Raw genomic sequence first — 16,060 nt, 5'->3', positions numbered from 1 at the left:
TTTCTAAACATTTATTGGTGACCTGTGGTGATGGCTGATTAAAAATTGAAAAAGCCTTTATCCATTATTAATAGATAATGAGCATTATTAACTGCATACAAGATGACTTATTAAAAAATGAGAAATACAGTACCCTTTAATTATTTATTCATATTTGTAACAGCAGAGATGTCTAGTGAGATGTCAGTAAATTGAAGTTTATAGGTAATGAAGTGTTAAAGATGTATTTTGTTACATAAGTACAAGATATATATATACGGATTGTACATTTACACAATGTATTTATTTCACTATGTATAGTAAGCATTTTGGGCACAAATCCATTTGTGGTGGGTAAAGTTCAGTATCATCCTATTTTGATTTTACCTCTTGGGTTACTGGGATCTGCTGAAGCAAAAGGCAGAATCAACACACACGCTGGCTGTGCGTGATGACGACACCAGAAGGCCGTGGCGCGGTGCGTAACGCAACATTCCATTGAGAAGAAGAGGGAAACATGGCGTCCTCTAACAATCCCCGCAAATTCAGCGAAAAAATCGCTTTGCATAATCAGAAACAGGCGGAGGAGACCGCTGCGTTTGAAGAAGTGATGAAGGACCTGAATATCACCAGAGCTGCACGGGTAAGCCCGAAATGTCCCGCATCGCTGTTTGGCAGCCAATGAACGCTGCGGTAATAAACCTGAAGGTTTGGGATGCGGAGTAGCTAATGTTGATATTAACGTCCTGAACCGCATCGCTGAAAAAAACACAAATTAGCTTTTCAGTCTGTCTTTAAAACACCCTGACCTCAGTCAGGAACAGCATGTGCAGCGGGTTAAATAGTTGAATGCTAGCTAGCTCGCTGGCGCCGTGAATAATGAGCACCTGACGTTTCATTAGCAAACAAATGGGCTGACATGTAGTTAAATCACTGCATAAAAACGCGTTGGAAAGTCAGCTGCTACAGACTAAACTGGAGCGATATCGTTGTTCCTGAGAGCTGAGTTAGCATTTACTAGCTAATCAAATGTTAACCACCCTTATCCACAGCTGTGTTTTTTTTTTTTCTGTTCCCGTTAACCATCTAATTACTGATAGCTCGTTACATTAGCATATTAAAGCTTAGCATATTTTTAAATACGCAGACTTGTGGAAATAAAGTCACATACTCCGGTTTTACAAACGTTATCCATCTTAAACAGTTTAATTCAGTGAGTGAACGCTGAAGGCAACTTCGGCAACTTTCTTGCTGCGGTCAGTATTACCAACATATCCATTGCCGATTCATCTGTGGGTTATTTTATTTGGGTAATTATTTAACTATTTTCTGTTTAAAATGCCTCACACTGTCCCAGAAACCAGGTGTTTTCAAATGTCTTGGTTTGCCCAAGGAGCAGTCTCTCTCTTTTTTTTTTTTGCCTAAGTAAACAGTATTTTGTTTACCCTCGGGTTTTTAATAGATCCTCACATTTTATAAGCTGTATACAAAAAAATGTTTGTCAGTTTTGATTGCTGAATGACTGAAACTTCATGAAATAAGATGCTTAATTAATTTACAGATAAATTTACTTAGAATTATTTGTTACTTTTCTTTTTTTGTATATAATTGTGGCCATTTGTTGATTAAAACTACTTAAAGATGTCACTTTGGGCTCTGACATGGTATGATAAGTGTAAAAATTAGCAAAATCAATTGATAATTCAAACATACTTCCAGTTTTAATTTTGGCTACGAAATTATCAGTATAATTTGCTCCAGTAAAAACTGATGGATTGTCAGTCATTAACAAGGTAGTCACTAAACACTAATATTAAAGTGAAGCAGTAAATATTAAGGTTATTGTTAATATTATTTTTTACTTGAATTGATTTACAAAAAATTATCATCAGTTTTATAATCTGTCATCATTTTCAGCTTAACCACAGCAGAATGAACGTCTTGTTGCCAGGAAACATTAAGGCTAGTTGTTGGCCCTGTTGCTGGAAATGATGCCCACTTACCACACGCTGCATCAGTGTAAATCGGAGCTGTAGTGTCATTTACTGCAACGGGGAAAAAGTAATTAAGTGCTTAGTTTTTGGTCTCTGTCAGATTTCTATGTGTTGCCATCCAAACATAAATCCATTGCATTTGTTCAGCTCATCAGCCTGCAGTTCCTTACTGGTAATAATCTGCAGTAAGACAGTCTCCTGTTTGTAAAAACATACATGAATTTGTTTGTGATAGATTTCCTTTTAAGACATGGCTAATATAATAGCCAGGTGTGTTACATGGACAGTCTAACTATAATTACACCAGCTGTGAGTCAGGTGTCATTCACATCAGATGATGTGATTTTTCTTCGCTGTGAAAGATGTCGTCTGCCTCTCGATTGTTCGTGGAACAGCCACATCTGCCTCATCTTATCTCATCACGTTTCATCTGTCAATTAATGAAATCATTAATCTTTCACTTCACCACTGTGGATTTGGCAGGCATCACGCATTTTTAGCATCACTTTTTTTGTGAATCAGATCAGTCATTCACTCATGCTTTCATGCAATTTTACTTTGCACAGTTGCAGTTACAGAAGACCCAGTATTTGCAACTAGGGCAGAATCGTGGACAGTACTATGGAGGCTCACTGCCCAATGTCAATCAGATTGGAAATGGCAACATTGACCTGCCTTTTCAGGTGAGCCCCTAGCCTCTCTTGGCTGGTAAATCAATGGTTTGTTCTCAACTAGTGTACTTTTTGTCACTGTTAGTAGTAATATCGGACATTCAAAGGCTACAGTTACCTGTAGTATTGGTCTAAGATTGGCTCAAACTGGTGAATTCTTTATAAAGCAGTTTCTGTGGGCTTTATGGCAGTAAAGTGTTCAGAAATGATCTGCTGGTTAAAGCTTCAGTGTCTGACCAGATTTTTATCTGGGTTCAGGAGTGAAAGGAAATGAGAAGTGTACTACAGGGCGTCCCAGTTCAACCCTGCTGTGTAATTTGGTTTCTAAATTTTAAAGAATATCATTGCTTGTCATGGCTTTCCATCTTTAAATACATTTGCCAACTCAAGCATCAGTATGAGGGGACCATGGCTTGAATCATTTTGAAATGAACACATTTGCACCATTATTCCTAATACATAATCCTAAGGCAGTAGTTTTGTTGTCAGTTGTTTTGCTGGCCTCATTCACTGGTCTGTTTACTCTAGAACTCAGTCCTGGATACCAGTCGGACAACCAGGCACCACGGGCTGGTGGAGCGTGTCTACCGTGAACGGAACCGCATCACATCGCCTCACCGTCGGCCACTCTCAGTCGACAAGCATGGGCGCCAAATATCCTTTCATTTAAAAAATGTAGAAAACAGGATGTTTTTACTTTCCTTGTTATTGCTTGGGTCTCATTTTAAATCTAAAGCCCCAGAGGGGTGGGATTAGGGACACTTGCATGTCACAGCAAGTTGTTGCATTTCGTCATTTCCAGAGACAGAACAGTATCTGAGTTGATTTATATTCTGATCCATACCTCATTTTCTAGCGTTATTATTACTTAATCCACAATTCTCACTAGTAGAAATGAATTTCTTTCATCTCATTGTAGCAGTGACAATTTGCCTGATTTTAGATTCTCAGCATTTTATGGAGGCCTAACACATAAAAAAACTCAGTAAATGTCATGTCACAGAACCATATTGTTTAACAGATTTTAAATAGTTTGTTTCACCATGTGTTGAGAGGCTGATATTGAAAGATACAGTATGAGACAGTGTGTTGTTATAGTCCCTGCTAATGGATTAGAAATATGTTCCATCATTAAATAACACTGAAGTCTTTTTCTAAGTAATTGGATCCCAGTAACACTTGTGTGTGTGGTCATTTATTATGTATCATGTGTATTAGGTTGAATCAGCTGAGAGCCATGAAAGTTTGAATTAACTCAGATCCATTTTTCAGCCCCTATACTGTTTTGGCCTTAACTAAATTCACATTGACAGCTGTCCTTACAGCTCAGTTTACCTCTCCCCACCACCAGACACTAACTGGAGAAGGTAAGCAACCTCCCCTCACCCATGTCCCTAAAGGATAACAGGGGCACACAAACAGGGAGCTCATTTGCAATAATTGAATTACTTGATCTTGTTAAGCACTCTGCATCCATTTTGGTACAAAATGTTCAAACTAAAAAGCCACACACTGGCCAATTGATAGCAAAAAAAAATGTGGGACTCATTCTTCATGAAAAAATATGCTGTGAAATTGGCATTCTTCCTTCAGTGGTGATTTGGCAGTGATTTTGCTGATATCCCAATTTCTTATACATATACAGGACAAATTCGGACTCTGCCTTACACCAGAGTGCCATGAATCCGAAACCCCAGGAGGTGTTTGCAGGGGGATCACAGGAACTGCAGCCTAAACGAGGTAATGGAAGATCCAGTTACAAAGAGCCAGAGCTGCTTTTATTTATTAATGTGCAAAGTACTATTGCAGCTAACAAGCCGTTAATGACATGAAAGGGTTGATGTAACACAAGAATTTAATCTAAAGTCTTAGTAAAATATTTAAAGAGTAAATGAATACTATCTCTGGTGAAGAATTACTTCTTGCTGGTACAGCCCTCAACTGGCTGTAGTGATTAAACATCTCTGAATGAAGCAGACTCAAGCTGATCTACTGAAGGGGATCAATAATTCCCTGACTATCCATGGGTTTTCTGTTTTTATGTGTGAGGCTTCGATATAATGAAGCCAAGATTGACTGGCATCCGCTCAGTCTGCCTGCTGGTCACCTTGCTATTTTTAGAGACTCAGGAATCTAGTGCACAGTACTATATTTTGCATGACTGGCTGGAATATTGATGACTCATTTCTTGCACTGAGTTGAATTGTTATGTATTTTGTCATAGCCAGCAACTGTGTCCTGCTGTTTTACTAATTAGTACTGCTGCTAACAGTGCCTGGGACGGAGAATTCAGAGTCAAATGCAGACAAGGATTCGCAGAAACAGTTGTGGGATGACAAGAAGGTACTAATGGGAGAGGGAAGGGCTACAAGGTGTATGTTTATGATGCAGGATATGCAGCTCATGAGTATGTTTTCTCCTCAGGATGATTCATCAAAGCCCAACACGTGTGATGTCCCCGGAATCAAGTGAGTGGCTTAAGTCTTTTGTTCTTATTCCTGACATCGAAACATCACTGGAGTTTAGCAGGCTGTCAGTCATGCAGCCATAAATAAGTCATGCTGTAAGTGCTTCAATACTAGACAGATGGTCTAGGTACTGGTATACTGGAAACATGTTGGAAAGGCATATGGGCATTTTGCCTCTAGTCCTGTGAGAAAATATCCCAACCCATCATGGTAAAAAGCTGGAAGGAGCAGATGATAATAAGACTGTTGTTCTGTCTCAAAACACTTTCATGTTGTCTTGAGAACAGTAAAACAATTTGCTTGATGATAAAAACTACTCTGGGGCATAGTAAAATCAATTCATTAAGCTCAAAAAAGGCTGGGAATTTGATTGCTGGAAGATGTACAGAGTCCTGTAATATGTTTTTCCTTTCCACCTCACTGAAAAGAAAGGCCAAATACTGGAACCATCAGTGCTACTGTTGATTTTAAAATTTTATTTTAATCCCAAAATAATTCAGAATATGTGAACCTAAATTGTCACTTAATAATTAGATTAATAAATGCGCTGATACGAAACAACAGCTTCTGCGGTTTTTAAAGGCTATTTTCAACATCTGTGTCTTTAGCTAAAGAATATCTGATCCACAAGGCAAGTCTGCTTGCATTGAATCATAGAAAAATCTAGTCTGACAAAAACACTGACTTGTGTTTTTTAGTATATTCCCATCACCAGACCAGGAATTGAACCCATCCGTGCTTCCAGCTGCACACAACACCGGTGGATCACTGCCTGATCTGACCAACATCCAGTTCCCTCCTCCACTGTCCACCCCACTGGACCCAGAGGACTCTGTGGCCTTCCCTTCTCTTAGCTCATCCAACAGCACGGGCAGCCTGACCACCAACCTCACCCACCTGGGCATCAGCGCTGCCAGCCATGGTAATAACTATTTCAAGTTTATTATCTAGGAAGGTTAATTAAAAGCTAGTAGTAAATTTAACAAAGCTAAGGAACAAAAACTCCTGTTCATGTCACTAGATTTTATTATAAACAGTGTTGTCACACTGAGCTAAGAGTTGGCACTAACATTTGTTTGCATGTATTTAAGGGAGTTGATACTACAGCAGTTTCTGAAAGCTCTGATATTTCACTTACATTCTCAAGATGCAAAAAAGATATCAGGAAATTATTCTGTACACGTCTGCCACTTCTAATTAAGCACATGCAGTGTTGAGTCTGGATCAGCGTGGTGTGCTGGATCCGATGACTTGGCCTTTCTGAGCTGATGATCAATTTGGCTCCACAGTATCGATTAGTCACAGTCTCGCATATTTGAATGCTAAATGTGGAGATCCCCAAAGGAGATGTACAAAAACACAAGGGCTAATGACTTGGTCACATGCTATGGTATGACATGTTTTTCAGTTAAGTTTTTCCAGTCTATTTTTAAGGAACAAATGTGAATATATTCTGTTTCTGCCTTCTCAAGTCTAAAGATTTGATGCTATTCTGTCGTAAGTCACAGTGAATTAAATATCTTGTTTTGAATCATTGGTTGAACACTTCAAGTAATTTTAAGAATTTTACTCATCGGTCATCATACTGAAATTTCTAATTTGTGGTAATTGTTTTTAATTTGTATTAAGTAGGTTTGAGTTGAACACAACAAATGTTTACACATGTATTTCTTTCCTTCTCAGGGATCCCCACCTCGTCTCAGCCCACTATGACTGTAACAGCACAGCGCCGGCAGCCTCCCGTGGTGCCGCTCACCCTCACATCTGACCTCCATCTCCAGCAGTCCCCACAGCAACTCTCTCCCACCCTGTCCTCACCCATTAACATCACACAGGCAAGATGCTGCTTGGCTAACTTAAAAGTTGTCACCTAAAACTTTGTTTTTATAACAGGAATAGTCAAACTCGAAGTGCTAAAGCAGTTTGTCACTGGGAGGAACTCTCAAACAACCATGCTTTATGCACATACTTGAATAAAAAATAGTCTGTGTGCATATTTTCCTCAGGCCATGCCATCAGAGCCACTGACCTTGGAGCAACAGCTCGCCCAGTACCCACTGTTCAACCAGCTGACAGCTCAGGCCCAGGCTCAGCTGCTCAGCGACCTCCAGAAACAGCAGCAAGCCCTGCAGGGCATCCAGCTCATCACCTTGCCAACTCCAGCCTCCTCTGGTACAGGCACAGCCAGCAGCCCCTCACCAGACAGCCAGAGCCAGACCACTGGAAGCATCAGCATCAGCTCGGTAAGAAACCAGGGTGTCTAGTCAAACTGGATGCAGAAATAAAACAGTCGGATGAAATGACTGGGACCATTTTGCTTATTCTTAAGCTTCTATCCATTTTGTCGCCTCAATGTTCGGAAGGTTTCCTGCTACCCAGAATACATCCTAGTAAATATATTCACCTCCTTTTTGTGCTACTGGGCATTTGACATCATTCTGTAGAATAAGTCACCTTACCAGGAGAAACACTTCTTTATTCTTGACTGTCAGATAATTTTATTGATGTTCACGGTTTTGCTAAAGAAGATGCTTGCAGATTCTTTAAAGGTGACGGGTTCTTCTTGGTTTTTTGCTGTTTTTGGCACATTTTCTTAATTTAGTCAGTTTTGTGTGGGTTTAGGCAGTTTTCCCAAAGTTTTTCAGCAAAGTCCCCCTTTTTAGATAAGAATATTTTCCCCCTATTTTATAGTCTGAATCATACGAAGAAACCCCCTCATACACACACACACACACACACACACACACACACACACACACACACGTACATTTTAAACACTGAAATTCACCCAAAACTTCAACTTCTTATTGAACAAAACAAAATAAATACATTAATAATAAAGTAAACTTTTTCATTCTCAAACTGTCAGGAGCTAATATCAGTATATCAGACACACAACACACTCTGGTCTCTTCTCTTACCAGCCGTTTTACTGGGGAAGCTCAGGGTGGTGTATGCTTTGTCACATTTTCTTGTTTTTGCATTGGAAGCTGTGCTTTGAGCTGGCAAGGACTTGTCCTCTGCTGTATTGTTATGTTTAGCTGGAAGCTCTCTCAAACAGTTGTCCAATTACACCACCAATAGAAATGTTGAAGTAACATAACTCGGCTGATGGTTGCTATAGTGACATCACTTTTGAGAGCAGCTAGCAAATATTTTCATGTTTTGCTTTGATTTATCAGAATCTCTGAATTTTCTCTGTTGGGTAGGCAGCCTGGTCGTTGGCGTAGGTCCGTTTGTGAGGTTTGCTGTTTGGACTACTAAAATTAACCTTTCAAAGTGCAGTTGCCAGCGCTGGATTGGCTTAGTGTTTGATGAATCAATGTAAACATACATCACTCATGGTTCCTATTGTACTGAAAAGTACCTACTCCAATGTAGGAGCTAAAAAAGTCAAAATAGTGTATTAAAGTTCTCAGTTCCTCCAGTTCCTACACAAAAAGAGGAACTTCCTCCAAAGGTTCTAAGAAATATAAAAATGTTCCTCTGGTCCTGAAGCACCTCATGTTATGCTATCAGTACTCAAGCATACCTCCACCCCCCTGCGTTACCTCTGCGTCCCCCACATTGGCGACCACTGTGCTAAGGCATTTGTGGATGTAGTTTGTAGATTTTTTGTGTGCAACAAATTTAAATAAAAGCTAAAAAGCTATAAAAATGCACCTTTGACCATTATCTTTACCACAACATGCATTTTAACTATATAATTTAACTAGAGTAGAAAAAGCAGATGTTACTATTCTGCAGTCACATTTTCCAAAACTGCCCAGGCACCATTTATCTCATAGCATACAGACAGTACATAATGAGCAGATCCCGTCCTGTGAGATTTGTGTGTGACAGGCATGAAGCGTAGTGCTAGCTAACCCTCTTCCCTCCAACAGTACCGCAATCAGACTGGCTCACCAGCCACTCAGTCTCCAACTTCCCCAGTCTCCAATCAAGGCTTCTCCCCTGGCGGCTCGCCTCAAGTAAGGCCCACCCACCAAGCTGGCTGCTGTTTGGGGAAGGGCTGTGCACCTGGGGGAAAGCTAATTGTAGATGAGTTAGGCTGCTCTTCATTCTGTATCAGAAGTTAACCACTCATGTTGTTAGCAGCTGCATAATTCATTTCTTCATCACTGCTGTCACTGTTCACTGTGTGCATGGCTACATAGTTTGTTGATGGAGCCCCTGACCATTTGTTATAAATATGTTAATTTAACAAAGATTTTAGTTTGAGCTTCTCAGAATTTGAACTAAAATATATTCTCTTGTGGTGCAGCTGCAGCAAGAAGAGGCAGTATAAGGTCTGAAAGTGTTAACATAGGAATTATGGTAATACATCAAGCCTACATTTGTGTGTCATGTCAGTCACATGCTGACACACCTTTCATCTGTGACAGCTATAATTCCTGGCTGTTTAACAGATTTGTTGGGGAACACTAAACCTTTCTTAACAAATTGGTTTTATATTTTTGCCCATAAACACCTTTATTTCAGAGTAATTATCCAGTGTATTTTGGGTCACTGGAACATGGTACTCCGTAGCACTCCACATTCATTCTTTATATGCACACCAACACAACATGCCCCTTCCCCATGGGGGACGAGTCACTGGAGCTTTATCCCATGTTCATTTACTGTAAGCATTTAGCAGAAAGGAAGTGACTCCTGCATGTGTCTTGATAATAAACTTTGTGTATTATTAAGTCAGAGTGCAAGGCCACTTCATGGCTAAAGCCTAAAGCAAGTACTCTGTCCAAAGCTGAAAGATAAATTGTCATCAGAAAAGAAAATAATAGGTTTTCTAGTTGAAGTGATGAATAGCAGACTTGGAAATATGAGTAGGCACTCAAAAATGGAGAAAATGTATTTTAGAAGTAGACATGGTCCAAACCACCTACATTTTGTGCTTTGACAAATGGATTAATCTCCAGGTGTATTCGATTGGATCTGTGACTGGGACTCCATCACTAAAACGCAGCCAGTCACACAGTGTTTACTCTGTGTTCAGTGGTGCTTTTTTTTCTTTCCAGAAATATTTTAAAGGCAAAAATCTGTTATTTGTCAACCTGGGCAATGTTCTCATACTTTTGTATTTTACTCACCACCTCCGTTGTAGAGATGCAGCAAATGGCAGTAAAGAGCCCCTAGATCTTTCCAAAACACTTCACATGTTTTTAAAAAAGCTGTTGGATCAATTGTGCTCCTTTGTCTGTTTAAGCTTCTTGTTCTTGTTGGAGTCCATGTCACTGAAATCTCTGCAGCACAAGTGGTGAGTAAAATGTTACAACTGACTGTTGTAACAAACGAAAATATGGGGAAAAGCACTTAGGCTGAGAGATAGCAGAATTCCTGTTTAAACAAGTTGATTTGTGTTTGTGTCATTGTGAACAGGGCTGCTGCAGCCAACACATCACTACACTGTTGTGTGTCCTTCCCACAAGGATGGGACTAACAGCCGCATCACATGTTCATACTTTGATTACATGTCTTATTTATTTATTTTATTTTATTTTTTTTAATTTGGGGTTGTGTTTTAATTTGAATAATAATCAAATCATCAGAACAGCATTTCTTGATTTTCTACTCCTTCATTCCCCTCCTATGTTCTGTCTCTCGTATGTGACAGCCCTGGTCATGAAACCATTTGCTTTGGTCACTGCACAGTCTGACAGTTGTGTCATTTGTGTACAGTTTGTGTAGTGCTTGTGTTTTCTCTTATTCCATCGCTGAAATGTGAGGATAAACTGCTTTCTAGATAATTGTTTTGTGTGGTAATTGTCACTGCTTTCTTCCCAGTTGTTCTGAATATTTTTGGTTGACATGTCTTCCTCCAGCACATCCCAGTGGTGGGGAGTATATTTGGTGACTCCTTCTATGATCAGCAGCTGGCTTCGCGGCAGACCAACGCTCTTTCTCACCAGGTGACACAGAACGCACAAACCATAGGGAGCATGATCAGAAATGGTTCTGTTCAAATAGTCTTTAACGTTACGCTCGGTTACAAATGTTTGGTCTCTAGCTGGAGCAGTTCAACATGATTGAGAACCCCATCAGCTCCACCACCCTATACAACCAGTGCTCCACTCTTAACTACACACAGGCAGCCATGATGGGCCTCACTGGGAGCAGCCTGCAGGACTCTCAGCAGCTCGGCTACAGTAGCCACAGCAACATCCCCAACATCATCCTAACAGGTAGCAGCGCCATCAAGTCCATCAAACATACTTTATTATAGTTCTGCTGCGTTGGATCATGTAGGACTCATTTAAACACAGCTGCTGGGTCTTAATAATTTAGTATGAAAATGACGTTGTTTTAATTGTTGATAGTTTATACAGAGTCCTTTTCTGATTTCACGTATCTCAGTCACAGGCGAGTCTCCACCGAGCCTCTCCAAAGAGCTGACCAACTCTCTGGCAGGTGTTGGCGATGTCAGTTTTGACGCAGACTCTCAGTTCCCTCTCGATGAGCTTAAGATCGACCCTCTCACCCTAGATGGACTGCACATGCTCAACGACCCTGACATGGTGCTCACCGACCCCGCCACTGAGGACACGTTCAGGATGGACAGGCTGTAAGATGCTGACTGTGGCCAAGAACAAGAAGAAAAAAAGCGCACTAACTTGTGAATGGAGAGAAATACAGGGCAGGATGGATGAACCCTCTCCCTCGTTGCATGGCCGTCCAGCTGTCCGACCTCGCCCTCGACTCCGTGAAGCCCTTTGAAAAGATGCGCCACCAAAAGACAACGGGGAAAAAGACGTCCAGTGGCTTGCCAGGGAATGGCCTCGCTGTCGTATTGAATGAGATTGGTCGCTCAGCGCTTTCGCTAGCCTGCTGTGTTTACAGTGTACCATTACATGCCACATTTATTCCAAAAACGCACATTTTACTTTTTTTTTTTTTTTTTTTCATATCTACTTTAATATTAGTTTCTGTTTATATTTGCTCGTAGCAGGAAGCTGCTAGGACATTGGGCTAAACCGTTCCCATTCTAAGAAAAGAAAAAAAAAAACAGCTTATACCGTGAAATCAAATGAGCCGGTTTTCCCATCATGCCATAACGGCTTTCTATTTCACACTCAAAGCTTTATTTTTGACAACCAAATATGATTTTCATCATGTACTGTATTTTTTTGATGCTTTATGTATTTATATGTTCTATTTATTTATTTGGTTAAAGATTTTATATTCCATCTTATAATTTAAATTTGATGCCAAAATGCTTTTTGTAGGCATAGTGTAAAATTGCACTGATGTAATTTGTGTCTATTTATTGATTACTAACATATTTATATGTGTTTGTTAAGCTACTTGGTTAATGAAGGAGTGCAAAACCTCCCCATAGTTGCTGTTCGGTGTTCGATGTGCCATTCTCTGATGTAGGATGTGGTAGACATTGCCACGCTGCAGCCCAGCGGTCAAATCAGAATATCCTAGTTTTCAGCACAGATCCAGAAAATGCTGCATGCTCCAGAAATGGGTTGGTTTTACGCCACTTGACTGAACTTTTTCTGAGAACATTATCAGGTATTTCTATTTAACTAGAAAGCAAGAGAAATTTATCCAAATTCATATTGTGCCAGTGAAAAGCCACTGTACATCCAGACTGAAGCTGTCTGTTTTTAAACCAGAGAACGCTAAAATCTTCAAACTTTGTAAGTGGTCACTGTGAAATCACCTGATTTTGCCTTACATGAGTACTCTACTGTTCAACTTAAGTGTCTGTGACAACGTATTTTCGTAACTTATTGTAACATTTTCTTGTATTTGAGAGGAACTTAACTTTTGGTCAGTGATATTTGTGGTTATGTTGTGTAAGGTTTGACAAATCAATGTACTGTATTTTGTAGCGGTACAGTTTCTAGCCAAAATGTTGATGTTTTTTAAAGTGGGACAAAAACAAAACAAAAACACTAAGGATGGGTCTTACGTATTTTAGAAAGGGTTGCAATTATGGGGAGGCTTTCTGCTCCTTGACAGGGAAGCTCTAACAAAAATGCTGCCAACCTTTGCCACAGGAGTCAATAACTAAAGCACCATATGGAGTGTTGGGATTCTGACGGTCAATTGTAGAGATGTTAATAGTATTGAAGCTTCCAAATTGTTGTTTCATAAGATGCAAGCTCGTACTTTCTGAATGTATGAATATAAGGATATTTTAATATAGAACCTCTTTACTGTGTTCAGCAAGCTGGATGTCTTGCATAAACGCGACACAGGTTCTTTTAAAGAAAGAGTTAAGAGTGTACTTATATATTTAAATTATTGCCTACAGTTCTTCAACAGGACCAAACATAGCCGTGTTCTACTTAATCAACTGAAATAGTCGTTAAAACAACATTTGATGTAGTAGAATTAAAAATAGTTGACACCACCTTCTCAACCAAAAATGTTTACACACGTTTGAACTGAAAATGTATATATTGGTATAATCTCTGACTACACTGATGAAATCAGTTTAAAAATTGAAAATTCTGTCGCTTCAGATGTCAATGTGCCTCAGCTTTTTGTCAGAGTTTCCCTGAGAGTTGTGTGGACGTCTGTGGGATCATGTTTGCTATATTGTAACGTTTGTGTGCAGGTTAATCATTTACTCACCTAAAGCGATTTTTTTGGAGTTGCGTTACTAACCCCCTGTCCCAAAAAGGAATCACGTTTGGTTTACTGCACACCTCTATGCTTGTACGATTGATTTCAGTTGGGCTGTTTATCCGTCTGCTGTGCTGCTCCATCAAAGGTTTTGTTTGCCTTCAGCAGATCTGTGATTCCTATGCAAAAGAGAGAAAAATGACCCTTAAAGGAAAAATCCACCATCTGATGTTTTATTGCTTTAACGCATTCCAGGAGTTAAGTTGTATTCGTTCTTCTGAAATGAGGTTTTAAAGGCTTGTAAACTACAGATGGGAGCTACAGCTTGACCTGCTTGTTACCGATAATGGTAGAAATTCATAGTGAGGACAGGATTTTAAAAAAAAAATCCCCACTTGAAAATCACTAGATGCATGTTATTATTGTGATACAAAGAAACCGTCTCCAATGCCAACTTCTTGCTCATTGTTACAGATGCTGAAAGATGGGATTTTACTTTTTTTTATTATTTTTTATAAAGGGTGTGAGAAGATGAATATGATCTTTCAGGATTTTAAGGGCTCTGTGGAATATCACAAAATTTATTTACAAATATATACATATATAATAGATTTCGCCAATTAATCTGCGTCTCCTTTGCAGATTCTAGTTCCAAATTTGAAACTATAGACCTATTGAGTATATGAGTGCGAGTGTTGCAGTGGTGCTATGACAATCAAAGAGTTAAATTGTACTCTAAACTATTACATTTTCCCCCAGAGAAGTGGAGAGGCATAAATCCAGCTTCAGTTTAAAACGAAGTGTTACTCACCCTGCTGTTTCATTATCCGACCGTTTGGTGACATGCCAACATGTTACGCCTTCCGCCTCACTACATGTGGCACCTCTGCCTCTTGGACAGTGAATTTGTTCCTGTTTGACTGTTGAACATTTGTGCAAAAGTTGCTGCTGTAGAGAGAAACTTTTTCTATCTAATACTAAAGGAACTTTATTGTTGCTCATTATCTATTAAACATTTTACTGCAGCTACTAAAAATATCTGGGAATTTGCCATGTGCCAAGACAAAAAAAACAAAAAGCCACTAATTTAAAAGAAAAAATGGAGAAATGCGCAACGATTTACCAGAAGCTGATTTTGTGTATCTAAGTTGGATTTTTCCTTTAAGTCATTGAAACAAATGTATAGAACGCATTCTCTATGTTTCCAAAGGTTTTATTCCTAAAATAATGAGTATTGTGTTTGTGTCAAAGTTCACTGTTCGGTTGCCAACAATGTCAGTGATTTTTTTTTTGAGCTTTCCTGTCATTTCGTTTTCTTTTCAGTCACTCACACTGACCTTGTACATATGCTATAGCTGAAACAAAATGCATGACTAAACTGACAGACAAAACCTCTACATGAAGGCCTTCTATAACTCCGCAGGTTTGATTTGTGTAACATAACGCTATCATAAAGTCTAAAGGGATGCATGTATGGGTTTCTCCTGTGCAACAGTTAACTCCTGTTAAGTGACTCTGTTACCTCCATCTCTGTATAATGCTATTTCTCGAATGATAAAAGAATGTATTTTCTGTGGTAGTGTCCTAGTTTTAGCCTGTTGCCAAATGTTTTGGGTCCCGTCACAGTCGGACCAGACTTCCTGTGTCTGCTCTTCCGCTGTCCTTTTTTTTTTTTTTTTTGTCCCCCCACCGGTGAAGAATCAGGTTGCTGTTTGTTCCACCGTTTCTCTTCCTGTCGTAGCATCTCGAGTATGAGTTTAAAGAGTCAAGTCTCATACAAAAAGAACCTACGGTCGTTCCAGCCCCTCCTGCTGCTCCTCTACATTAGCACAACCCTTTGGCTGTATTGAGCGAATGGAAGCAGGCTCTGTCTTGCAGAGATTGGAAGGTGCAGTGATCATTGGCATATATGGACTTGAATCCTCTGAAGCTTCTGCATTACACAGTCAGTTGCATGACATGATAGACACATTGAGATGGTCCTTATCCCTTGTTATGTACAAGACTTTAATCTAGTTATGCTGTAGTGAAGTGTGGCTCAAGATGCCAGATATGATTGTTTTTTGTTGTTGCCTATCATGTCAGGTTCTGGTCCGGGTAAAGTGTAATTTTGTTTTGTTTTTTTTCTTTGTTTTTTATGTGCATTGTTTAGTCGACTAGTTGCTTTGCACTTTATTTGTGACTTCCTGGCTTTTGAGCAAGGACTGTTCTGCCTGATGTGAATGCAGACTATTTCATACCAGATGTATACTCCGGAAATATTTTCATGTCAAAGAAAAGATGAATTCTCTATTTTCCTTTGTAAACTATATTTTGGCTTCTCTTTCTTTCCTTCTTTCTTTTTTTTTTAAATCTGTAATTATAGGGA

At 39.5% G+C, this 16,060-nt stretch overlaps 1 protein-coding gene across 3 annotated transcripts; it reads left to right on the top strand.

The window, feature by feature from the left end:
• The first annotated feature begins 427 nt into the window (after positions 1-427).
• Positions 428-15,264, top strand: crtc1b (CREB regulated transcription coactivator 1b). Of its 3 annotated transcripts, none has more exons than XM_026323664.2 (14): positions 428-622; positions 2,540-2,656; positions 3,173-3,298; positions 3,950-4,011; positions 4,290-4,384; positions 4,902-4,987; positions 5,069-5,112; positions 5,811-6,034; positions 6,796-6,947; positions 7,119-7,355; positions 8,997-9,083; positions 10,935-11,021; positions 11,120-11,294; positions 11,467-15,264. In XM_026323664.2, exons 1-14 carry the CDS (start codon positions 497-499, stop codon positions 11,676-11,678), a joined length of 1,830 nt encoding a protein of 609 aa, XP_026179449.1. In that variant the 5' UTR covers positions 428-496; the 3' UTR covers positions 11,679-15,264. The 3 variants fall into 3 exon arrangements, with proteins under 3 accessions (XP_026179449.1, XP_026179450.1, XP_026179451.1); XM_026323665.2 differs by having other exon boundaries at positions 4,917-4,987; positions 11,467-11,678; XM_026323666.2 differs by lacking the exon at positions 8,997-9,083 and having other exon boundaries at positions 429-622.
• Positions 15,265-16,060: the final 796 nt, after the last annotated feature.

This window comes from Mastacembelus armatus, chromosome 4 (assembly GCF_900324485.2).
Source record: "Mastacembelus armatus chromosome 4, fMasArm1.2, whole genome shotgun sequence".
Classification (NCBI taxonomy): Eukaryota; Metazoa; Chordata; class Actinopteri; order Synbranchiformes; family Mastacembelidae; genus Mastacembelus; species Mastacembelus armatus.
Note: the sequence above shows the minus strand (reverse complement) of the source record. Positions and strands in the feature narration are given on the sequence as shown.

Coding starts and splice junctions, on each gene's coding strand:
- crtc1b (XM_026323664.2), top strand. CDS start 497: ATGGCGTCCTCTAACAATCCCCGCAAATTCAGCGAAAAAATCGCTTTG. Junction 2,657..3,172: donor ACATTGACCTGCCTTTTCAG/GTGAGCCCCTAG, acceptor TGTTTACTCTAG/AACTCAGTCCTGGATACCAG. Junction 4,012..4,289: donor CCAGACACTAACTGGAGAAG/GTAAGCAACCTC, acceptor ATACATATACAG/GACAAATTCGGACTCTGCCT.